We start from the raw sequence: 26895 nt of genomic DNA on the forward strand, positions 1-26895 counted from the left end.
ATAACTAGCATTGATATGGCTTAGTATGTTCTAAGGTTAGCTTCACATACCTTAAATTATCTGATCAAGCAACAGATCTGTGGGGATAGGTAGTGTCATTATCCTATTTTACTGATGAGAAAATATATACAAAGAAGTTAAATATCTTGCCCAACGTCTCATTATCAACAAATGACAGAACNTTTAGCTTCACATACCTTAAATTATCTGATCCAAGCAACAGATCTGTGGGGATAGGTAGTGTCATTATCCCATTTTACTGATGAGAAAATATATACAAAGAAGTTAAATATCTTGCCCAACGTCTCATTATCAACAAATGACAGAACCAGGAGTCAAAACCAATCAGTCTGGTTTCAAAATGTAGGCTCTTTGTCTCTATTTAGTATTGCCTCCCAATTAACCACAATTCTCCTTCACTGTCTCTAAATTTAGCAGATATTTACCAAGTGCTTCCTGTATGATACGTATAGAGATAGGTGTTATCTGAGTTGGGGGTCACAAGGTAACAAAAACTCAGATATCTGGCAAAACAACAGTGGGAAGATTCTCATGAAGAAATCAGCAAATAGAAAACATCTAATTTCTACTAACCGTAGGGTATGGCACTCTAAGCTATTCCACTAAAGACGTACTTAATGCTAAAGACTTTTATTTGGAATATAAATTTACATAAGTTTTAGCGGTTAAAAAACAGAAGGTTTTATACCTGGGAACTAGAAATGCCAACTGGTAAATGCTAGGAAAAAAAATAGCATATACAGGGATCCCTGGCTGGCTCAGGGAGTAGAACATTCAACTCTTGATCTTGGGGTTGTAGTTCAAGTCCTACATTGGATGTGGGGATTACTTAAAAGTAAAATCTTAAGAAAAAGATTTGGCATATACATATTACTTGAGAGGGATATGGGTTGGCAGTAAGGGGAGGAGGAGAATAAGAAACATAAAATTTTGTTTTTATAGATTAATTTGAATTATATAATAGACAATCTTACATAAATATCAAGGTATTCATATGTTAGATGAAGATGAATTTATTTATGGATAAGCAATTAAATTATTTAGCACCTAGAATACATTACATACCTTTCAAAAAACATGGTTGTCATTTGGGTTTAATATATGTCCTGTATTATTTTTAGCTTCCTGTAAAATTGATGGAGAAATTTCATCATTTCCCTTTTTCCCCATATAAATTCTTGTGAACTTCTCCACTGCGTCTGCCCTCTCTGTATCATCTTATAGATTGCATTGCCTTAGAAAGACTGATAGAGTTCACTGTTCTTTTTCCAAAAGTAGTTTCATCTTTCACAGCGATTGAGATTGATGATTTTCATCTTGGCATATGAACTAGAGTATTTCATCGTCTTTTTTCCTCATGAGCAATCAGAATGCCAACCTGGCCCGACGGCACAAAGACAGTAGCATCAAGGAACTGACTTAAATATTTCCTTGGTAACAGTTGTGCAGGCACCACTTTATTGATTATTGTCTACATACCCATTTAAATTTATTGACAAAGAAAAAGTGATCTAGAGTCTGTTGCTGAAATCGATGTGTTTTGTACTATTGTTCTCTGGAGCTCAGACTGGTCTCCCAACTCTGACCTCTCAAGGACAGAGGTCGGGTCTATTTATCTTTTTTCCTCCCATCCCCTTGGATGGTCCTTTACCTAGTAGCTGGTAATAAGTATTTATTGAGTGGATGGATAAATGGATGGGCCATGGGAAAGCTCAGCCAACTCCTAATTAATAAGAGAAGGAGGAAACAAGGAAAATCAGCTGATTGCATTTCTTTAGCAGCCAGATATACATAGTCTCGTATATTCACTGAAATTGTGTTTTCTAAGTAGTATCATTCTGGGCCATATGGTACACACAGAAGGTTGCAAAAATTTAAAAATAGACATGAATGGATCTGGTTTGTAACCATCCAGAAATCTCTTTCCTGATGGCTGGTTGTTTGGCTCTTCACTAATTTTGTCATGATCAAATTTCAACCATCTGATATTTTCAGAGAGCCCCAAGCCTTGCCTTAAAGTTCCCTTTTTATTCCTCACTCTGCTACAGCTTCTCCATGGGGGTATTTAAGGAGCTGCTGCATCAAACACTATTTCCTCAGTATTTGGATTCACAGTCTGGGTTCTGACTTGTATGCCTGTCTTTGGACTTGTGGCTCATTCCTGTGATCTCTTGTAGCCAGTAGCCCTTATGCTGCTAACTGGGAGCTCTTTTTACAACCTGCTCAGCTGGGTCAACCTCCTCCCCATTGATTTGATCCCCGAGTCTGGGACTTGGTGTGATATTAGTTCCTCCATCAAATCCAATCCCTTTAGGTAATATGGATGTGTATCCCTAGTTCTGGAAGTTTTGGTACAACTAAACTCCTTGAGATTAAAAACAACAACAACAACAACAGGGATTTCGTCAGCTTTGTATTCTCAGCAGATAGCACAGTGTCTGGCACATATGGAGGCAATCTGGCTGAAGAATGGTGGCTAAAGAAAAAAAAGAATTATCCATTCATATCCTCATGCCATTGGAATATCCCATTCTATCAGAAGAGCATTCTGACATTCTGGCAGTAGCTATATTTTCCATTTTAACTCATCAGTGTATCTGCCCAAGTTTTAGTCTTGGAACAATTTGAATAATTTTTTTTTAATCTCTCATTTAGCACTTATTATGTCTAAGGTTCAATAGAAATTTTCAATTTTCAATTACATCATTTTTTACACTTGTATATTCTTCTAAAATAGTATATATCATCCAGCACTATAATTGTTTGTTATTTGCCTTTCTTTTCCACCTCTCTGAACTCCTTGAGGGCAAAAGTTGGAACTTATTAATCTTGTGCTGCTAATGCACCACGTGGGGCATGATGGGTGCTCATTAAATGTTTGTTGCCTGAGTGAGCAGATGAATGATAAATGACAGTGACAGACAAGTATTAAAGAACTAGTCTATAAGGCAGAATGGAAGAATTGCTAAATAACATGTTAATGGTCTCTAGGTAGGAAGAGAATGGAAAAGATTATAGGGATGATTTTTTTCCTAAAGTATTAATTCAGAGGCATTCCTTCAAATTTATGTATATAGTGTTAAGAGTAATTTATCTGTTTAAAGAGCCACCAGAAAAAAATTAAAGCTGACAGCTATTAGAAGACAAAAACAAAAAAACAAAAACAAAACAAAACAAGGCAGAGTACTCCATTTTCAAGAATAAGCTACAAGAAATGAAGACAGTTCAAAGAAGAGTTGTTACCTAAAAAATATTTTACCTGTTACAGGTGAACATGGGCTTTTTACATCTATTCCAGAACACCTGTCCTCCAGCCAGGCATCCCTGCTAATCTGGGGGCATTGTGAAAGCTCTCCCTAGCAGAATATATATAAGATCATGGTAATGGTGAACATTTTTCCAGCCTCCTACATTTCTTTTCATCTAAATGAGGTTGGTTTTGGAATCTTAGAAAAAGTTTAAGTACTATGGTTTTCAACTCCCTCAATCCTAGCACAGACTCCATAGCCAATAGTATGTGATGTCCCCCTTATAAACCTAAGTGAAGTCCATAAGTAATATGAGCTCTCTACAGTTTAAAGGAAAAAATAAAAGAGTAAGTAATTTATAATGAGTTAATATGTGTCTCAGTAGGTAAAAGTTTGGGCATGACCACACTAAAAGATATAATAAAAATGCTGACTGGGACACATCCCATTGCTGTTAATGCAGACTCCCACACTTGTCAGTGATGTGGGTGTTCAAATGGATTTTCTTGGCAAAGATAGGGACAGCAGCAGCAGCAAAATTTGGCCACTGCTTGATGTACTGGGTTAATGGCCTTCCTAGAAAATTTGGGGTACATTAAAAACTTTGAAAGCGTCTGTAAAATAGTTAGATTCTGGGCTCAGAAAATTATAAACAGAGCTTTTACCTTCATGAATGTCCAGTGGAATATGTTGAAACCATGTGAAATTGGGACAAGTTTTCACTGTGAAGGACTGTCCTGAACATTGCAAGACATCTGGCATTTCTGGTCCCTGCCCACTAAATGCCAGTGTCTCCATAATCATTGGGGAAACCAGGTGTCCCTTAGCCCAACAGTTTCCAAAGCCTTCCCCCAGGGGGCAGTACCAACCCTGCCGAGAACTACTGACTTCTGGAAAGGGATGGATTCTACATTCTGAGGCTTTCTTTGTTTCTGTCCCTCCCCTCTTTTAAAAGTGCACAGGGAGATAAAACCAAATTAGTAACCCCCAACTGTTTCAAGAAGTTTCTTTCTTGGATCTCTCATGTTTGTTACTTCCTTTGTGTTTCACCCATGTTGTTTATACTTCTGTCATAGGACTTCCCAGGCTATGTAGTAAATCATCTGATTGCAACTGTCTCTTCCACTAGAAAAAGGACTTCTTGTCCTATTTTTTCACTTTCATCTATGTGTCCTACAAGCTTGGTTCCAAGCCTGGCATAGAGTTGGTTTGTTAGTTGATTAAATGAAGAATGTATGTTACTAAGCTACTAAGCATACTCCAAGGAAGTCATCGAAGAAAAATCCAAAATTTTCAATTGAAATTATTTTACAATACAGAATAAAACTGGTTTCTTTTAGAATTTAATAATTATGTAAATTAGGGGCATCTGGCTGGCTCAGTCAGTGGAGCATGTGACTCTTGATCTTGGGGTCATGAGTTCAAGTCCCATGTTGGGCAGAGAGATTACTTAAAAAAAAAACAAAAACCTGAATGAACTATTTCCAAATTTGTAAATTGAGAAAACTAGAAATGAGAATAATGATTGAAAAAAGATACATAGGTTCATTTAAATGTTAAGGAACATATTCCAAAACCTTGGCTTAGAATATACTAAAATTTAATGTGTCTTATCCATACCATCAGTACTTAAGTATATTAAAATTATATTTTGAAACGTTCATATCTCTTGACATATATGAGATATATCCTTTGGTGTCTGCACCAGAGTAGGGAATAACCAATTGGATTGGTCCATCCAATTATTCATAAATTCGATCAGTCTCTTTTGAATATGTTATATGCTAGTTGTGTTGCTCAAGCTATCTCACGTGTCTCTAAGCAGACTGTGGTGCAGTTCCTACTTTCCAAAAGGCAAAGTCCTATAAACATAGTGAGACCATGACTGGTGTGAGATACTAAAGTTTCCATTATTGTGGAAGCATGGAGAACCACCAGTTGCCTGGGGATAATTTTTTTTTTAGGTTTTGCACAGGAGTAGACATTCACATGTGGTTGGAGAATAGCAATATTGCAGACATGAAGAGATGAACTGCTTGGATCACTCTACAAGAAAGGTCTGCTTGCCCAGCTGTGAAGAGTATGGCTAGCTGACAGCTTCCAACTATTGGCATCTCCAGGATCCATCCCCATTTTGGAACAGAGATGGTACTCTTTTTGGAATAATCACTGAGCAAGGTGGTGTTATAAGAACCTAGCTATTTTTAGTCCACATAGACCCCCTCTAACAGCCAGTGTTTGCTTTAGAGTTTCCACTGGGCTGAAAGAGACTTTTGTCAGATCTGCATAGTGAATACAGAGCTCCTTACCCAATTGTGCTTTTGCCCTTTTTTTTTCCTCTCACACGTCTTAATCTCCAATAAACCTTCTGCATTTCCAACTCATCTTAACATCTGCTTCTGGAGTGACCCAAATAACACCATTGAGAAGGAGCTTGGTGGAGGATATCTCAGGCAAAAGGATTAAAATGAGGACAGGCACAGAGGAATTGGGGATAAATTTGGTGTTGGCAAGATAGCAGGAAATGAGGATGTGCTACTCTGGATTCAGAAGGTGAGACACCTAGAATGTAAAGGTCCTGTATGGAGCTTTTTCCTGAAACATAAAGGGAACCATTAAAAATTATTTTAAGAGAAGTGAGATGTTTTACTGCAAAGTAGAGCGTGAGTAAAGCAGGAGATAGAAAGAAACCCTGTGTTTCTGTTTAGTATTTTATTTGTAAAGCAGAATTTAATTTTCTTAACTTTTTATTGCCTCCTCATGAAGGTACGTTATTGAGGTGGAACATGAGTGTGTCATGTCTCACATGGAAAAAGGGTGTGTTCACATTACATACGAAAATTCTGCCTCCCTGCTTTTAGACAAAACACCGAATGTCAATCAGGATCACCAGAGTCCAGATCACATTAGTAACACTTCCAGAGTTGCTATGGTTGTTGCTAATTTGAATATAATATTCCTTTATATATGACCATTATCTCAATCTCTACCCTCCTTAAGTCAGTTCTCAATTTTTTTCCCAATTTGTATGCACTAATATTTGGTCTGATTTCTCATCTCCTTTAGATGTATTTGTATCATTATTGTTTATTGACAAGTTTGAGTTTCACCATCCATTTTTTTCTCTTTTTTGTATATGAGGATTTATGTGGACATTATTGACCTTTTCTACAAACATACTTAACTAAAACATTAAGTAAGACCAGGCTTAATAAGTGTTTGCTGTTAGACAGTTTCCAGGAATAGGATGTATTATTTCTCTTTACCATTTAAAAAGTCTTGATTTAATGAAAAGAATTTTAGCAAAGCAAGGTAACTTTGAAATGTGCTTTTCCATGTGTTTATATTAATATCCAATGAATAATTTCAAAGGTTAAGCTTCATGATCCATCTCTTCAAGCCATCTACTTAAGTCTAGAGTCATTACATCACCTGCTTCCCTTACACCATTGATTTATGTTTCTTTCAACTGCTGAGATTGGGAAGAATCATTTATTTTTTATATGACATACCCTGCGCTATGAAACTGTTTCAGAAGGTAATGGCAAAATACCTGTAATGCAGTACGGCACTGCCTACTCACCTGTGTGAATCAGTAACATACCCGTTAACGTTTGTCACTTCTCATAATACTGAAAGGGAATAGAAAGTTTTAATTGTCCTTTTTTCTGTAGTAAAGATGTCAAGAGAATCTCTACATAAGTACTACTCAAATATGTACTGTGTCTGTGTTTAATATTGAGAGATTCAAAGGAGTTTTTAGAATTTTCTCAGGGATCACCCATTTCAAGCTCTCCAAGGTAGCTAAAGTCTATTTACATTGTACTGTGAATAAATGGCCATTTCAGGACCCCCCAGATATCTATTTGAACAATATTTTTAGAAACAAAAAAAATTAGGTGGATTATTTTCAAACAATTAGCATGACTTTTCTAGGACTTAAATAACATTTTACTTTTTTCAAAAGGTTTTGGCATGTGTTTTTATTTCTCTTTGCAGATATTAAATGAGATAAGCCTTTGCCCATTTCACTGAGAGGAAAACCGGGGCATGATAGACTTAAGTACCTTTGCTATGTTATTATGACTCATTAGAAAACAGCCTTAGACCAGATCACATGGTCCTATTTGCACATCTCAGATTCTTCTCTATAAATCATACTACATCATGGGTCATCATGTGGAAGATGGAATTTATAAAAGAGTAAGCTCATTTATTTATGAAAATTGATATGTTTCCCTCCAGCTTATTAATTCAGGCCTTTCCCTAGGAGAGCATTACCATTTTTATATTTCCAATGGCTCATTTTAGAAGAAAATACATTACACATATTTAAAAATGAGCTAAATTATTTCTACTGTGAATGCTAATCCACTGTTATGATATTCATATTATAAAAGCCAACTATTAGTCAAAAATATAGTTTGATGAATGTAGTATATTTATAAATTAAAGACAGTCATTTCATTTCTTCCGTAGTAAATTTGCTTTAAATATTAGTTTATTATATATGTTCACTTGTATTACAAATATTTCCAGTAAGTAAACACAAATCATTTTTATATTTAGCATTTAAGATGTATCTTAACTTGACCATTAAATCATCTATTAAATATTCAATTAAAGTGGGTTTTGATCCATTTTTTAGAATTAGTGGTCAGGTATTCGGGGAAACAAGCTTGCAAGATATTTCTAAAACACAATTCACTTCATTTCTTGTTCTGTGTATTTTGTCAGAGAACGCCTTAATGTAACAGAAATCAGATTTGGTGTGTATTTTTACACCAAATCAAATTGTGCAGGCGCCACCCTCAGCTTTCTCCAAAACATTATAAAGGATAAGATTCCACCATGATATAGCTTAAGAAAGCAGTAGCGCCCTGGAAGAAGTCCATACGTGAAAAGGGGAAGCTACAGGAGTGTGTTTTCCTGGAAGACCAAGTGTCTTATAACACCATTACAGAACTGGATTTAAAAGTTTACTTAGCTGAGTTCTGTCTTCTTCTGGAATCTGTATGTAAGGGATGTATGGTATCTGTAGTTATTCTGTAGACATAAATCAATAAATCATATGTATAAAAGGCACTGAAAAAATGTAAAAATGAAACTGATATAGTAGTGACTAATGGTATAAAGCACTTAGATGCTCTAGTTATAACTATATGAAGAGGGTGAAGGCATCATAAGTCATCTTATTTATTACAACTGGCAGGTTTCCCTTCCTCATTGTATTGTCTGTAGTCTCATTTTCCCTGTCCTCTCATGCCCAATCTTCATTTTCCCAAATTTATAAGCCATAATGATAAATTTTAGTATTTTTAATATATTCTTTTAATGTACAGCAGAAATCCAAATTATTCATTCCTTTTATCAAGTCAGAAGTGAAAAACTCAAGTAAAACTTCATAGGTTTTTTCTAGTATGAAGTGATTTTTAAAACACAGGTTCCAAAAGTTTCCATTTTTGATTCCTAGAGAAAGAAATAATATGCTCCTCCCATATACATAGTTGCTTAAATATCAGAAAGTCATTACAAAATAATTTCTACACTATAAAGAAAATTAGATTCTTTTGATCCTTATATGCAATTACCTATAATTAAAACTTGGCAAAATATTAGAAAAATAAAGCCAAGTTTCACCAATTAACTTCTATCTCATATGTAAAGCATGAACATATGTAAAGAATTTTATCAATAACTAGTTTCTTTTTGTTATTTGAGAAAAGATCTAAATTGGTGTTTAAAAACTTTTAAAAGCATTTGAATCTTTTGTAAAAATGAATCAATCAAATAGACAAATGGTATCTTATTCATTTATAATAATCTACAAAGTTAAACACTTAGTTCAAGGATATTTCAATGAATTATGAGATTTGAAATTACGATGGAGAGATAACAGTCATATAAAATTTTGGTCTCCCCATCCAATTCATTGGGTATACTGCTTTGGATACACTATATTGAAAAATGATGATTCATCCTGGTAAGCAGAATAGTACTTCAACAGCACTTGTTTGTGTATTTTTACATGTGTAAAAAACTACCTACTACAAACATTGAAACACACAGGCAACCTCTTTAATCAGTGCTACATTTATAAATTTAAATATAAGTACATAGATAAATCTTGGATCTGCACAGAAACTGTTATTTGGCAGCATAAGTCAATGTGTTTATAGTTTCCAAGTGTATTAAAAATTAGTATGGGGCGCCTGGGTGGCTTAGTCGGTTAAGAATCCGACTTTTGCTTAGGTCATGATCTCGCTGTTCGTGGGTTTGAGCCCCACGTCAGGCTCTGTGCTGACTGCCAGCTCAGAGCCTGGAGCCTATTTCAGAGTCTGTGTCTCCCTCTCTCTCTGACCCTCCCCTGCTCACGCTGTCTCTCTCTCTCTCTCCTAGAAATGAATTAAAAAAAAATATTAAAAAAAATTAGTATAAAAATTTACCTTTTAAAATCAAAATGCTTTAACAATAGCTAGGNTGTTCGTGGGTTTGAGCCCCACGTCAGGCTCTGTGCTGACTGCCAGCTCAGAGCCTGGAGCCTATTTCAGAGTCTGTGTCTCCCTCTCTCTCTGACCCTCCCCTGCTCACGCTGTCTCTCTCTCTCTCTCCTAGAAATGAATTAAAAAAAAATATTAAAAAAAATTAGTATAAAAATTTACCTTTTAAAATCAAAATGCTTTAACAATAGCTAGGGTACTTATTTTAAAAGACAGTTTGAATCAGATGATTATGTAGTTCCCTCTCTCTGATCATGTAGAGATTCCATGAAATGAAGGTTGGAAACTGCTGGACACTGTCATGAGGAGAGGCTACGTCATTTTCTGTATGCCCTGCCCCTTTTACATTGCATTGTGGCAATGCAACAAATACTTGCCTACTGACCCCATTCTATTTTTTTTTTTTTTTAATGGCCGCTTTTGGTTTTGTTTTAGTAAAATAAAGAAGGCTGATCTCATGAGTTGAACAGCCTGAGCTGTTGTCTAGCTGCCTTGTTTCAAGACTTCAGGTATAAATCACAAACCGTGCCGCCTAGGAGTGCACACTCACACTTCCCCTGCCTCAGTTTAATGCCCAGTTGGTGCCAAGCAAGCTGCTGACTTGCACCGAGAAGAATTCCAGGAAGTCGTTGGAGTGGGCCATTTTCCAATAATGCTCCCTGGCATGGACTCCGTTAACGGTTCTTTTACAAATGGTTATTACACTGAGATCATGATGAGATTTCCTAGAAGTACAACACAATGCTTTTCACTAAAATTCCTAATTTGAAACTTTTGGTAAAAATGGAGGTTTCCCTTGCATTTTTAATGTCACATAACCATATGTCAGTACATTTTAGTGTCCCCTTAAGATAACGGAAGTGCTTAGATCTCCTAAGAGATGCACTTTTTAAAATTATTTTCACTCCATATCACTTTGTTTTAGATGTCAGGCTTAAATTATACTGGGTTTTTATGTCTTTCTTCAAGATAGTTGAAAAGCACAGTCTTAGTCTAAAGCACATAATAATGGTCTTCAGCTATAGATGCTATCATCATGCTACACAGGGTAAAATTCAGGTGTAGAAAAGTAACAAGAGTCCTCAGCTCCATCTTGGACTAAGAACAGACTCCAGCTGTTGGCCCCTACTCCTTGATCTTTCTGTTACAGGGATCTGGTGTTTACTTGATTTTGAATGTCTTTATTGGTAGAAGGAGGGGGGTTAGAGATTAGTACAGTATGAGGCATATGAGTGGTGCCCAGATAATAAGACTCACAGGACCTTTTAGTCAAGATCCTTTGTAGGTCATTGAATTTAAGCCCTTTGTTTTTCTGTCCAGAAACTTGAAAATCAAAGAGGCCCAGTGACTTACTTAAGGTCACACAGCTAGTTAAGAAGTGAGACAGTATTCAAACCTAAGTCTTTCCAATTATTTGCTGATTTTTTTATAATGGTGCCATTTAGCGTTTTCCCTTTCCCTCTGGATGTTTTCATTTGCCAGTCAAGTTTCATATTCCCCCAATAAGTGGCAGAGGAGCCACACACAGAAAAGATACAGAAACTAGTTTGCATTCCTGTAAAATCCCAATTGGTGAGCTTTAGAGCCTCAAAGTCTAGATGAAACTTAGAGGATGGAACTTTTCTCTTTTCTCTCTTCTTGTAAGCTTCCATCTTATTTCAGCAAGACTATAATTTTGGCCAAGGTATTCTTAGAGTAACATGTCCTAGAGGCAATTGCTTCCAAAGCTAATGTGATCCTATAAAAACAAATCTGGTCATATTAACTCTCCTACTTAAAACCTTACAGTTGTGTAGGGCCCTCCTTCTCAAGGCTCAACCAAATATTCAGACTTACAAGAGGCCCATGTACCACACCTCACCCTGTACACTGAGAGGAACAAAGACCAGGAACCACAGCTGTCTGCAGGGCATCATTGGGCCTTCCTTATCTGGGGGTCCTTTGCAGTTGTCCAGTAGCTCAGCTGTGGGAGTCACCTTGCAGAACAACTTAAACTCTGGCAATAATTCCTTAGACATGGCTTGCCAGGTCCACTCACAGGGAAGCCTCAAGTGATCATAATGAACATTTTTATGGTTCATGTATAGTTCCTCATAGTCCCTCAATTTACCAATGAGGGGCCAGTTTTATGAACAGTAATGTCACCTTGAGATGTAATTAACATTCTACTTTTATCAAGGGGCCAGCTAGAGCTAACCAAAGGTCAAATTCTTATGCAGAAAAGGAAAAAATATATATTTATTTTTTATTTTTGAACTTTTTGGGGGTGTTTAAAAAAGTATTTTTAAAAAATGTTTACTTATTTTTGAGAGAGAGACAGAGAGAGAGCACACGTGTGTGTGCACATGAATGGGGGAGGGGCAGAGAGAGCAGGAGACACAAAATCTGAAGTAGGCTCCAGGCTCTGAGTTGACAGCACAGGGCTCGACAAGAGGCTTGAAGCCACAAACCATGAGATCGTGACCTGGCCACTTAACCTACTGAGCCACTTAGGCACTCCTAAAAATATTCTTTGAGTGCCCATAGCTTCCTTTTTCTTTTGGGATAAAGTTTATGTTATTTAAATGATTCACAAGGATAATTTTTACCTGGCTGCTGGACACCTCTCTAGTCCCATCTTGTGCACTCCCACCCACTTCAATCTTTACAATTTAACCAAACTATGGTTTGGAACCTTTTGGTTCCTCTAAAGGACCTGTCTCCGCTTGGCTCTCAGGCTTCACAGATGCTATTCCATCACTCATTTATTTACTTAAAAGTTTTTTGAGTGCCTCTCATGAGCCAAGCAGTGAGCAACCCTCTGAGGATACAACAGTGAGAAGGACAGACTTGTGGACTCTACAGCTCCTGTCTGAAAGCTTTTCCCCTCTCCCACCATTGCCTGAGAACTTCATGTTCCAAATGAAATATTACATTCTCTGAGATGCACTCTATCTTCCCCCCAAATAGGTTGGGTGGCCTACCCTACACTTTTGTCACCACAATGACTGCCCTGTAGTTGTCATTGCCTGGTGTCTGATCTACTCCCCATGAGACTGTGAGCTCCATGATTGGAAAAGAATATGTATAATGTGCTCATCATTATATTTTCAATGCTTAGGTCAGTGCAAGGCATTTAACAGATTCTTTTTTTTTTTCAGATTCTTAATAAATATTTGATAAGCAGATGTGAGAATTCTAGGAATTTAGAAATACACATTTAAAACCACAAATACTGTACTTCTAAAGTAAAAAATTCAGGCCCTATTATAAGTAATGAACAAGACATTTTGGAAGCAGATATCAAAATCTGTGATATATATGGAATATCTTTATTTCAATAAATTGTACTTATGAGTTAAAAAGAAAAGCAATGATATTATAGAATATTTTGTAACTAATTTTTTAAATGTTGGCCACTGAGAATCAAATCACTCGAATAAAGCAAACTATTATAACTGGCTTATTCTAAAATCTAAAGCCAACGTTAACATTAGTGGAAAATAAAGGGGTCAATAAGGGCTTCAAAAATAAAGAAACAAACCTAGGATTCTTATTGTCACGTAGTTTTTGAAGTTTGGCTTGGCAATTAAAGAAAAGAAATTATTTCCCATTAAGAAATCATATGCAGGTGGCAACTGTGAGGATAAACATCCTTTCCTGGAACGATTTTTTTCTGGAATTTATCACATGAATTCCAATATAAGGTGGTATTACATCACACGGTAGTATATACCTCTAATCAGTTTTCCCAAAGTTATGAAAAAATGCTCTCAAATATGGTAATTTATTATATCAGCTATCTATAAAATCAAAGAACATGATATTGAGTCATAGCTCAGAAACCGTATCTTTGATTGACTGAGATAATGTAGTCTAAGACATTATGTTCTGATGGTCTTGAGAGTGCAGGAATAGAATTTGGAATAGTATAGGTAAATGGATAGTTAACATGCCCATTTAGGCTTTTTCTTTCAAATATCAAATATCTTAAATGAGCTTTGGAGAGGTGCTGGACTACATTCAATTTGCAATCAAATTCCCTTAATAAGATTTTACAGTGCAGAAATTCTTCCTTGCTGATTAAAATGAGAGCCATAATTTTGTGAGTCAGGTACTGACCAAAGTCCTTACATAAGAGAAGACAGCACATTGGAACCCAGCCATGAACAGCCCAGGTGCTTACAAGTAGCATCCTAGTCTTTTGGAAAGAACAGCAGATCTTTCATGCTCAGATGTGTAGTAGTAATTCTAGACTGCCAAGTCTTCGAGATCGTAGTGTACAAGTCCAAACTGCTTCCCTGTATGTGTGTTCTGTTTAATTTACACAGTACCTCATTGGGGGGAGAAGAAAAATAATTTAATTGCCTACACTTAAAAACTGGGAGATTTCAGAAAATACTTTGGATTTCTGGGCTTCTCATGAAAAATAGCAAGAAAGGCCACATCAAGTGGTCATTTTAGTGTGATGATGTTAGGCTGGAGATGAGTAGCAGAGGGCTAGAAGAAATAAACTTTCCCTTTAAAAAAATTTTTAATGCTTATTTAATTTTGATAGAGAGTGAGAGAGAGAGAGAGCATGAGCAAGGGAGGGGCAGAGAGAGAGGGAGACACAGAATCTGAAGCAGGGTCTAGACTCTGAGCTTTCAGCACAGAGCCCAATGCAGGGCTTGAACCCATGAATCGTAAGATCGTGACCTGAGCCAACATCAGACACTGAGTCACCCAGACACTCTGAGAAACAATCTTTTCCAAATGAGTGTATGCTCTCCAAGTCATCTCAGTCCCCACCAAACCTGCTGTATTCAGTTTTCACTGGGTTCCTACAGGAACTGAGCTTTTGACTTGCTGAATACTATGAAGATGTAGCATTAGCTTGAAAAATTCTGTTTGTTCATTTGTAGGGTTTGAGGAGGGAGGGAAGAAGAAAGGAATCATCACTTAATGGGCATCTACATTTCACCTAATAAGTAATAGGCACTGCACAAGTTATTATACATACAAAAAGCAATGAGACACAATGTACATTAAGTGTGTTCTTTACTTAAGGCACTGGGAATGGCTCCCTTGACCCCACCTGCTTATGGAGAGTTTCAGGGAATCTGTAGACACTATACCTTACTTCCCTTTTCTGAATAACCTTAAATTTTCATTTCAAAATGTTTATCTTACTGATATCTCAAGAAATCTGTGAAAAATGCTAACAATGGGGATTTCTTTCAAGTGTGATTATCTTAGGAGATGTGGAGAGGCATGCACTGATTGATTTGACCCTAGCCAAACTACTGTACTTTGAGTAACAGCCCTTGGTGCACAACCTGACAAATTAACAATTACACAATGTCATAAAAGTCATCTGAGGGGTGTAATTAGAATGTTATCTCAAGGGTGAATGGAACAGGCTTAATGTTGGGGTGGAGCCAGTCTGTGAATGGTTTCATGAGTCATACTGTAGGAATTTGTCAGGTTTATGATTTAGATATTTCTCAGTATGGTAGATGGATCAAAGATCGAAGGGGTAAAGCAGGGAGACTAGTTCCAGTGGGCTCTGGAGATGCCTTTTTCCAACCTGCTGAAGTTGTTGGCTGTCAGTTCTATCCTCTGAGATAGTTGAATGGGCTAAATGATTCCGTAGGCTTAACATTAGTAATTAAACATTTGTGTCTCCTGAGTGTTGACAGCAGCTGTTGAAATGCAAAGGGCTAACATTAATCTAATTATGGGCCTCAATGTTCAAAAGCAAATTTTTACCATTTCCCAACTTTAGTAGCAGCCCAAAAATTCTTTGTGCTTTGCACACATTATCTAATTTGATTCTGATAACCACTTTGTGAGCTAGAACTATCCTCTCCATTTATAGATGAGAAAACTGAGTTCAGTCTCCCTTCTGAGAGATTTTTTGCATTAAAAAAAAAAAACCACACACACACAGGCTTGGGCTATACCTTTTACATATCAACATTTAAGACTTTTAAACCCTGAGTTAATTTTCACACCTGGTAATGAAGCCATGTCAGGGAATATACAGGGCTACTAGATTTCAAAATGAGGATGTTTGTGTTAGTAATTAGAACTTTATTTGTAGAAGAAGCACAGTTTTATTTCAGTGAAAGAGCATGTAACAAATACTATTGATTTTAGCCTAATACATAAAGTGTCAGTACCCAGATATAAGGCATCTCCTTGGCATGTTGTAGAAACTGGCCACGAATCACTTCCAAGAAACAGACAAGATTGAGTTAACATTTACACATGGAGGTACCTGGGTGGCTCAGTCGGTTAAGTCTCTGACACTTGATTTCAGCTCAGGTTTTAATCTTAAGGTGGTGACATCGAGTCATGCATAAGGCTCTGTGAGGGGGCATGGAGCCTGCTTAAGTTTCTCTCTCTCTCTCTCTCTCTCTCTCTCTGTATTCCACGCTCTCTCTCTCTCTCTCTCTCTCTTTGTCAAAAAACAAACAGAAAAGCATAGCAAAAAACCACATTTACACATGAAGTACATGTTGGATACTGTACTTGGATACAGTTAGTAGTGATACCCCTGTTGAGTTTGGAACATGTGTTACTACTCACATAAAAAGAAGAAACTACCACTTATTTCTTTATATTGCTCTCTGAAATATGTATGTATCAGAGCATAACACATATGTAAATTATACACATCTGTACATATAAATTTAAATACATATGTACAATATTATATTTAATTTTTTATGTTTAATTTTAGCAGACTGGTTAAACACATTCTAGGACAGTATCCATTGGGAGGTTTCCTTGCACTGAAGTGAGGGCTTGATGTATGAGTTATTTTAATCCTAAGCAGCACTGCCATCATGAAAACCTATGTTCTCCTTCTCCCTCTCCATATATACTTCTCCATATCTGAGTACAGAAAGAATAAATGGAATATATCCTATGGAATTATTCTGTTAATTTGTTTTATAGAAATAAAAAAAGGGAGGAGAGAAAATTTTGGGTTTTATCTTATTAACTATATAAAACTGCAATATTTTGCTTTAGACGTTATATAATGAAAGAAGCTTTTTTTTTTTTTCCCCAAGAAAAATATGTGACTATTAAAGCAGTCTCTTTTGGAGAAGTTTTAATAAAATTAAAGGCACTAGAAATAGTTGAATAGGAAATGTAATTTTAAGGTCACTAAAGCAATATCATTTTTTTCTCTATTTTGAGAGACAGATTTTACACATTTTCTCATTTCTGAAATCTGCTGCCTCTTTGAATTGAACATAAGCTAAAAGAAAGTAAAGATTTTATCTATGTTATTTAACTCTATTTCCCTAGTACCTAAATCAATGCTTGTCGGTATTAGGCTGTACATAAATATTTGTTGAATGAATATGTGAATCTGAGTTAAAGACAGTTACCAGTCACCTACAGAATGAAGGTCATTGCCTATGCATGAAATTAGCCATAGGTAGAAGGCATCTCCTCATGTAGTTTTCACTTTGGTTGCATTATTTGCATTAGCAGCATTGCTTAAGGATAAGTTTTAAATTAAGTTTGGATTTTTAATTGTCACTTAAAATATCTTCAGAAGCTTTGATGTAAAACTGAAACACTATGGCCTTGTATTCAGAAGAATGCCTGTCTCACCAAGAGATATGACTGAAGACAGTAAAAATAGGTAAATCTTTTATAAGAGATCATCAACTTTTCAATCTGGAGCTATCCTTACAACCGACTCATGAATTATAAAAGACTAAGATGTTTCCATTCAAGAGGATCTGCTTAATACCTGGGAAATGTCACTTAATTAAAAATATTTTAGAAATATAAAACTATGACATTAACACACAGGAAATGCAAGTGAAATATTTGATGTCCAAATTGATAAAGCAGTTAAAATTGCAAGCAAGACTTGTGAAAAGCAGTTCATCAAATGACACTGTACAGAAAGGAAACAGCCAAGAGTGAATCAGAAAAATCCTAGCCTCTGAACACATACAGTATTAGACTCTAACATTATTAGGATATTGGAAAAGAAAGGGTATGGTATTATATGAGTAGCATGCCATTGTGAGACACAAAATGTGGACAGTAAATGTAGAATTTCTTTCAGCCTAACAAGGGTTATACAATTCATGATACATTTGGAATTGATGGTATCTTAGAATAAAGGAAATACACATACATAACACATTTGTAGGGGGGTATCATTTGGACAAAATGAGGTATTTAGCAAAAGAAGAACAAAGTTACCTCTGTTAATGTTTGAATGTTACAGAAAGAAAAAATAAACAGTTTTCTAACACAACACTTGTTCTCAGAGTTGGTTTGCACTGTTTGGAACCCATGACAACTGCAGAGAGTCTCTGATCAAAACTGCCACCTTTATCTCCTCCCTGCCCCAAGTCTGCAAGCCCTGGTATTCCATACAGCAACATAATACTGCTTTCCTTTCATTGGACTTGCAATTAGTACTAATAATTAGAAAACTGCAGTCACTGTGGAAAATTAGTATTTGTGGTGAAATGATAAAGATGTGGTTCTCCAGCAGGAACAGTCCTGCTTGCTATTGGATGCTGATAGGGGTCAGGAGCACTTCCAGAAGAGCAATACGTGGAGCGCAGCATGGGTAGTGCTAAAAGACCCAGGGGCTTTTCTTTATCCTAGTAGCAGTCATTGGCCACAGGCCACTCCAATGGGATATTCAACTTTCTGGGAATCTGTAGTCAAGTTGGCTCATCTGGCTAAGGTCGAATATCTGGCAGCAGTGGCCCCACTCTCTCCTGCAGAGATTTTTTTTTAATCTTAATGAAGTCCATTTTATCATTATTTTCTATGATGGGTTGTACTTTTGGAGTCAAGTCTAACAAAAGCTCTCTCTAGCCCTAGACCCTGAAAATTGTCTCGTTTTCTTTTTTTCACTAATAAGTTTTTACAACATATGATCCTTCAGTGTAAAAGAAAGAAATCATAAGAAGAAAGAGAAAAGGTGACACAGTATGTTCCTATAACAGCATTGTCTGTCTATGGTGGAAGACCAACTCATTTCTACTGTACTGTTGAGTATGAGTCACCTTTGCACATCTTTCATTGAAGACCAGAAAGTCCACCTACTTTAAATGCTTTTTGGGTTTTTTTCTTTTTTGGTTCATTTTTGGTAATTCATCTTTACTCTAAAGATAAACAAGTAATCCAAAACAAAAAAAGCAAAGACATCTGAAACAGCACAAATTATATTCGCTCACTCACATAATGACATCCTGGGGCAGGGGGCACATGATAAATGAGATCATTACTCTTGTGAGAACAGACCTGAGTACTCTGTGAGGAGGGGCTTAATTAAAGCTACAGCACCTATATTTCTTTAGGATGTCCAGGTGGTTTATTCCTTGAACTCACATTCTACATTGGTCTTGTGAATGCAAATAAATACCTCATAAGCCAGTATTTAATATTTAATGGAATTCCTAACATATGAAATTCTCATGATTCATACAGGTGATTAAGAGTGTGATTATTTGGGGAATCAGGGTGGCTCGGTTAAGTGTCTCTTGATTTCGGCTCAGGTCATGATCTTACAGTTCATGAGTTCAAGCTCTGTGTTGGATTCTGGAGCTGACAGTGCAGAGCCTGCTTGGGATTCTCTCTTTCCCTCTCTCTCTGCTCCTCCCCTTGGGATTCTCTCTTTCCCTCTCTCTCTGCTCCTCCCCAATGTGTGCATGCATTGTGCACACACACTCTCTCTCTTAACAAATTAATAAATAAAAACTTAAAAAAATTCTTTAGGAGCGCCTGGGTGGCTCAGTCAGTTAAGCATCCGACTTCGGCTCGAGTCATGATCTCACGACTGGTGGGTTCGAGCCCCGTGTCGGGCTCTGTGCTAACAGCTAGCTCAGAGCCTGGAGCCTGTTTCGGATTCTGTGTCTCCCTCTCTCTCTGACCCTCCCCTGCTCATGCTGTCTCTATCTCTCTCTCAAAGATAAATAAAAAACATTTAAAAACTTTTTTTAAATTATTTAAAGGGGCACCTGAGTGACTCAGTTGGTTAAGTGTCCGACTTCGGCTCAGGTCATGATCTCATGGTTTGTGGGTTCGAGCCCCGTGTCCGGCTCTGTGCTAACAGCTAGCTCAGAGCCTGGAGTGTGCTTCAAATTCTGTGTCTCCCTCTTTCTCTGCCCCTCCCCTGCTCATGCTGTCTCTATCTCTCTCTCAAAAATAAAACATTTTTAAAAAGGTATAAAAATAAAAATAAAAAATTCTTAAAAAATAAATTCTATGATGATATCAATCTTGGCTTTCTATTTAATACTGAGTTTTAGCCAAAAGACACATGCTTCAATAGCATTATAGTAGACAATTCTCAGGATGCCTTTGGATGATTCCTCTTCTTTAGAGCCTGCCCATGACTTTTCAGAGAATCTGTACCTACTGTGTAGATGCATGAGCTACTTACTGGCCATGTAACCTTATGACCCCACTCATCTCTCATTGGACCAGTAGTGGGTAGAGATCTGGGACAAAATGAGATTTCTCTGTCCCCAAAATTGGAAGCTGGGAATGTAGAAGCCTGGTACAGCTTCTATTTGATATAAATCAGAATGACCATAGAGAGGCTGGGATGGGATGGCTTTAGGAATTCAAAGCATAGAAGACTCATCTGCATAGAGAAAGAGGAGTGATCACATGTGCAGAAAGGAGCTGACTGTTAAGTCCTGTAAGGAGGAAAGAAAACCTTGGACTTGTGTTTATGTTTCAATGAACTCCTCACTGTGCTTAAATACTCTGAGTTCTTCCAATTTTTCTAATTACTCTAAGACAAATTGGTAAATTGAATATTATTTTGTAATTTAAATATATCATAATTAAAAATGTCCTCTATTCTTTGCAGTAGAACCCAAAGACGACAGAAATGTGTATGTGTCAACAGTTTGTTCAAGTTATATATGCTTATAATATAGGTTGCCTTGATAGAAGCTAAGTGCCCAACTCTTGGGAAATAATAACCCTACATATTGTGTGATATTTGAGTAAGAGGGTCTATAGTCCTGCTTGTTAGCACTTTTGGAGCAGGAACTGATGAGGACTTTCTAAACTATGAAGTGGAGTAGTGACTAGACAAGTAGAAATGTGTTGCCTCAAAAGACAAAATCTTAGTATGAGGGAGATGACTAGTGAGCACCCCAGTGAAAGGGGGAAGGTCTGTTGGGATTGTTCCAGAAGCCAGAGCAAGGACTACTGCTAGACATATAGAGAGGTTTTTGTACAGTATTTAGGGAAAAATATTCCAACATATATCTGTTGAATGATGAATGGGTCTGCTTCCTAGTATAATGATCTCCCTGTTACTATTGTTTAAACAGTGGCAATCAAGAAGTCGGAATTACTGCTTTGAGTATGAGATTGGTTAGAAAATCCCTATTTTGGGGGCACCTGGGTGGCTCAGTCGGTTAAGTGTCCGACTTCAGCTCAGGTCATGATCTCATGGTTCGTGGGTTTGAGATCCGCGTCGGGCTCTGTGCTGAAAGCTAGCTCACAGCCTGAAGCCTGCTTCAGATTCTGTGTCTCCCTCTCTCTCTGACCCTCCCCTGCTCATGCTGTCTCTATCTCTCTCTCTCAAAAATAAATAAAAGTTAAAAATTTTTTTTTAAAAAAGAAAAAGAAAATCCCTATTTTCTACTGCAAAGAAACTGATTTCACTTTTTTGAACATCATAAGAATCTGCAAAACCAAAGGTTTATGTGCTTAAGAGGAAATGCCCTGTAATGCTGTTTGTTTCAGGGTATCAGCACCAAAAATAAATAAATAAACAAACAAACAAATAAAATATAAATGAATAAATAAATGATAAAGTTGCTGCTTCCAAATGTATACACAAATATGTGATTCAGATATTAAATAGTAAAGAATTCTTTTACATTTGATATAAATAAGTTCACTTATGTTTAAAAATCAGCTACTTATTGCCTAATATTTAGAATTATAAGTAGAGTTGGCTTAAAACAAACTTGGAGAAAAAGTGTCTAAAATCAAAACTTGCTGGGGCGCCTGGGTGGCTTAGTCGGTTAAGCGTCCGACTTTCGCTTAGGTCATGATCTCGCGGTTNTCTAAATAAACAATATTTTTTCTGTGTAAGGCAACTATGTTTGTTATGTTTGGGACAATGAGCAATTGACTTTGAATAAAAATTTGATAGAATGGAGGAATATTAAATTTAAGGTGTTTCTAATAAAGCTTAGAAAAATTATTTCAGGTTTTTTTCTACTTATAAAATAGAATATCCGGCCTAATAATTTAAAATTGTTTATTAAAAATTTAGCTATTACTTTGACTTAAACATTAAGAGTATAAAGTAGATATTTGTTTTTTCAGAATCTTTTACTAATATTCCAATTTTATTTATATAATTTTCAGGGCTTCTGTTCCTATAACAATCAGTTTAAGCACATAAAAAAAGTGTCCTCTGCATTTTGGTCTAATCATAAATTTTCAACTTCGGTTTATTCAGAAGTGGAAGGGGATTTGCTAACATAGAAGAATATTATTTGTAATCTACTATAAACTTTTAAACAAGGAAATCATTCTCATCTCTCCAGGTCATGCCACACACCACATATGTTACAGAGATTGTTCAGCCACTTTCAGACAATGTATTCCCTTTGAAAAGGGGTCTCTTCTTTTTTTTTTTCCTTAGAAGGGAATTGGGGAGAGCGGGCAGGTTGGAACTTCTTGAGACTGAATCCATCAACTGACTGACAGCACCTACATATTCTTCCCCCCAAATATATCGTATGAACTGCATATTACACAATCCAGGCAGTCTCAGAAAATCTATACTCATTTCTCGATTCCAAATGTGAAGGTCCCCCTTAAACCTCGAAGACTCCTGGAAGGATTTACCGGGAAAATATAATGAGACTGATTTTCTAACACATGTTGGACACACAGCTCACATAAACCTCCGGGTAGCCCTCTGTAGATTTATATGAGGTGGTGCAGGAGAATTCTCCTAGCCATTGAGTGCGACTCTCCTGCTTCTGAGTTATGTCAGGTACATAGGAATCACTCCCAGACATTCTCCCGGGACTACAGCCGTTGCCTTTAAATCCTCAATTTGACACTTTTCTGCATGGTTATTAGAGCTTTAAAGAAATGTATCAGGACTCTCAGCTAGCTTAGGGAAAGCGATTTTCCCCTGGACTATCACCTCTGCAAGACAGTACTGTTGGAGGTGTGTTAGTAACCTATTTTTCCCTTGTGTTCAGGGGACATTTTATGAACATTACTTTCATAATACATGAGAGATCTTAGACATGAAAAAAAGAGTATTAAGAATTTCTTTGTAAAGTAATTTGAAGTGTTTTTGTTTTAGTTTGTTTTTATTTGGCTTGGGGATAACATTTTCTTCTGGTTTTCTTTCCTTCCTTCTTATTTCTTGTTTATACTTAGTTTCTTTCATGTTTTCCTCATCTTCAGGCTGTTCCTTTAATGTTGCTCCCAGGGTAAGCTCATCCATGCTGGTGACTCTCCGGCACAGTGGCCATATGCCCCCAACTACATCTCTAGACCAGAGTGCTCTCCTGGTTCTCAGACGGTAGGGACATCCTCGACTTCACCTACCACTGGCACCTCAAACTAAAAATCAGTGTCTCTCCCTACATCCCTCTCTAGCTTCCCAGGTGTAAATCTTTTGTGTTCCCAGTTTGGGCAGATAATACTGATCCATTCCTTTTCTTTATGTTCTGTGTACAATCAGTTGCCAAATTCTGTCAATTCTACTTCTTTGGTAAATTCCAAATGAATAAACTTTTTTCTATCATAAACGAGATATTATAGTGATTCAAAGCACTTGCTCTGAGCCTATACTTCAGTGGATTTCAATTCCATGAACTACCTACATGAACATAGACCCCTAATTAACTTAAGAGCCGCAGCTTTGTTTTATTTGTTTGTTTGTTTACTTTTTATGGTTTTTTTTTGTCTGAAACTAGAAATAACTATAGCTACCCGTTAGTGTTCTTGTAAGTAATAAATGTGATAGTAGTCTGCATGCTTAGCACAGAGTCTGGTGTATAATATATGCTTAATAAAAGTCCCTGTCTGTTCAGCTAATCCATCACAGGTTATTTCTTCTTGGTAACAGCTGAGCTTCTAACCACCCATCTTTATTCCTATCTTGCCTTCTACAGTGCTGCCATTCTCCACATTACAGTGAGGGATAGCTTTCTAAAATATAAGTCTAATCTGGTCATTCCTCCTTTTAAAACTCTTTACTCCCCTGTGTTCTCAAGATAAACCTCAAACTTCTTAATGGAGAGTAAGGAAACAATCCTCTCATACCTTGCCAATGGGATTGCAGATTGGTACAGTCTCATGGAGAACAATTTGGCAAAATATACCAACATGTTAAATGCTAATACTCCTTGACTCCAAAATTCTGTTTCTTGGAGTTTAGGTAAATGCAAACATTTGAAATGACTTAGGTACAAGTTTATTCTTTACAGTACTGTAAGAGCCAAAGATGGAAAGAAACTAATTTTCTATCAGCAGATGAATGGCAAAATAAACCATGGTATATGTATATACCATCTACTATATGCACTATTTACAGAGAATAAGATGTGACTCAATCTCCAAAATATTATCATGCCAAAAATGCAAGGTACAGAACTATGCATAATACGGCTTATTCTTTAATTTCTTGGGACAGGGTGTTAGGAATATGTGTTAATACATTATTGTATGTGCATTTAATATCTATAAAATTGTTAATGGTGTTTTCCTTCCAGAAAAAGAAATGGGTAAGTGGAGAAAGGATGGAAGAAGAGCTTTTAATTGTATATGGTTTTTACACATCTTTTCAATGCACATATATTCAAAAAATAAATTATTAAAAAGAGAAACAGATGTCCTTCATGATAGGCTCCTTCCAATTTCTTCAGATGGATATCCTGTCTTGGCCTCTTGTTCTCTTTTTTTNGAAAGTCGGACGCTCAACCGACTAAGCCACCCAGGTGTCCCTTGGCTTCTTGTTTTCTAACTCAGCTATCTGGAGACCCCAAAAGCTCTCCTCATCCAGTTCCCTTGCTGGGAACGCTGTCCCCTCTCTGCACTGCACTGCACTGTGCCTAGATGAGGCCTGCGCCGATACCATTTCTCTACTACCTTGTTCCAGAGTCTTTTCTGGGCTTTTAAGATTGATCAGTTGTTTTTCCTATATCCTCAAAAGCACCCACACTTACTCTTTGCACTTAGGAAATTATCTTATAGGCCACTGTTTATCTGTATTAGAATCACCTGAAATGCACATTAAAAAGTGATACATCTGAGCCAAACTAGATTTGTTGACTCAGAATCTGGGCTTGTGGACCCTCAGGATTTTCATTTTTCATTAAGTGCCTGGCTGGTTTTTCTGCACACTAAGCTTTCCACCGTACTTGCCTGTTTTTTAGTCTGTCCCTTTCCACTAGGCTGTCAGCTGGACTTGCGCTTGCCTCATTTCATGCACTTAGCAATGTGACTAAAAAATAGCGGCGTTCAGTAAATGTTGAAGGAATGAATGCCAGCCTCCCGAATAAGACTTTGGCCAGACTAGCAAAAATCATTCTTCTAGTACTGAATGTGGATGCAGATGGTGAGAGCAGCCAAGTGGCTTATCTAAGGCCGTACAGCAAATTCAGACAAAAAACCCAGAGTCAAAGCCAGGCCTTCTATTTCCTGAACCAGCCTTCATCTAAGGCTGTGTGGTTGACCTGGAGATAATTTCTTTACTGTTCAATTTTAAATTCCACTTATTTTAATCTTAGGAGAGGTAGGAGAGGAAATAATACATAACATGTCTACCAGATAATTTACATGGTATCTTTAGACAAAGTTTGAGGTATGAGAGCATAGCACACAACCAGAAATTTCAGATAGGAATTTGGACGTATTTAAACATTTTTAAATTAAATTTAAATTAGAAGCAACATTTCACGATATGCCTAAAAGTATATAACCATTCCTCCTATGTGAATTTGACTTTGAAGAAATTAATTATCATATTGGGTAATTCTGGCCATGCCAAGGTGATAGCCATTAGACACCTTGTTTATTAAATTCTGTTGCAGATAAAGGTGCCAGAAATAAATTAATGACTGTTATAACAGCTGGGCTTTCTTGGTTACAAGAAAAATACCTTGACATATTTTTTGACTCTGTGATTGGTCTACATTTCAAGGATATAAATTAATCTTCAGAAGATCCTAAAGAATATCTTCCCTGGACACTTCACTTATACATCAAGTTGGCCATGTTAGCAATCTAATCACAAACCTGTAATTCAGTGGACAACAATTTCTTATTGTGAACAGCATAGTGGCGTTTACTATCATTTAGGTCAGCCCAAGATTGCTGATGCACCGTATGTTTCAGGCCAGGGATGATGGATGGCAAGCTCTGATGCCCATCCCTAAGTGATTGGAAAGATGGAAGACACACAGTTCACTTAAGCTTGCTTACTATTACATCAAGTAATCAGGGTGATAGGCAAGCCCATGCTCTTTAACCAACTTTCAGCAGGAACACTATTTCACACTGGGGGGAAAAAACCCTTAAGAATTGTGTTCCAGCTGACATTCCTATTACTAGATCAAACAGCTTCCCCTCAAATGTGGGTGTTAATGAATATTTTCAAAACTCCCTTGTTAAAACACATAGATCTTGCTTTTCTTTTTCTTAACAGTTCAAAGTACATGTGCACTGAAGTTATCAGTAAAAGATGCATATTGGTTTATTTTAAATTTGACTCAGGCCAGTAAGAGAAAGAGGCTGTTAAAATAGTTTCATATTTTCTATGCCTAATTTCCAATATAATAAATCAGTCTTATTAACTTCTAATCATAAAGTTGCAAAGATTTGCCTTTGTTGAGATGGATGCAAATACTATTTTCTGAATCTCCTCTGACCAATATCCAACACAAATAATTAGGGGCATCCTCCTAGCTACTATTCTGTTTTGTGGGAAGTTTCTTTTTGAAAGTGATGAAAAACTGAGTGAATATCTTAAATTGTCAATTTTGCACTAAGAGCATAAATCACTGAGATAAATTCAACAATATTTCCTTGCTTTTATTGTTTCAGGTACTATAATTTATAACTTCAAGCAAAATATTTCATGGAATAATTAGATGTATCTTGATATG

The 26895-nt window shown here is 36.7% G+C and overlaps 1 protein-coding gene across 4 annotated transcripts in view; it reads left to right on the forward strand.

Annotated features, from left to right (window-relative positions):
- WDR72 (WD repeat domain 72) overlaps window positions 1-26895 on the forward strand; it is a 221939-nt gene that overhangs the window by 148237 nt on the left and 46807 nt on the right. The window contains exon 19 of one of the 4 annotated variants that reach the window (XM_077764380.1): window positions 5234-5461. The exons of the other annotated variants lie outside the window; for them this stretch is intronic. Within the exon in view, the coding sequence (XP_077620506.1) occupies window positions 5234-5250 (17 nt within the window). The 3' untranslated portion in view covers window positions 5251-5461. Of the gene's footprint in view, window positions 1-5233; window positions 5462-26895 lie in introns of those variants that run through there. 4 annotated transcript variants of the gene reach the window in all.

This window comes from Crocuta crocuta, unplaced genomic scaffold (genome assembly GCF_008692635.1).
Source record: "Crocuta crocuta isolate KB4526 unplaced genomic scaffold, BGI_CrCroc_1.0 scaffold102, whole genome shotgun sequence".
Lineage (NCBI taxonomy): Eukaryota > Metazoa > Chordata > Mammalia > Carnivora > Hyaenidae > Crocuta > Crocuta crocuta.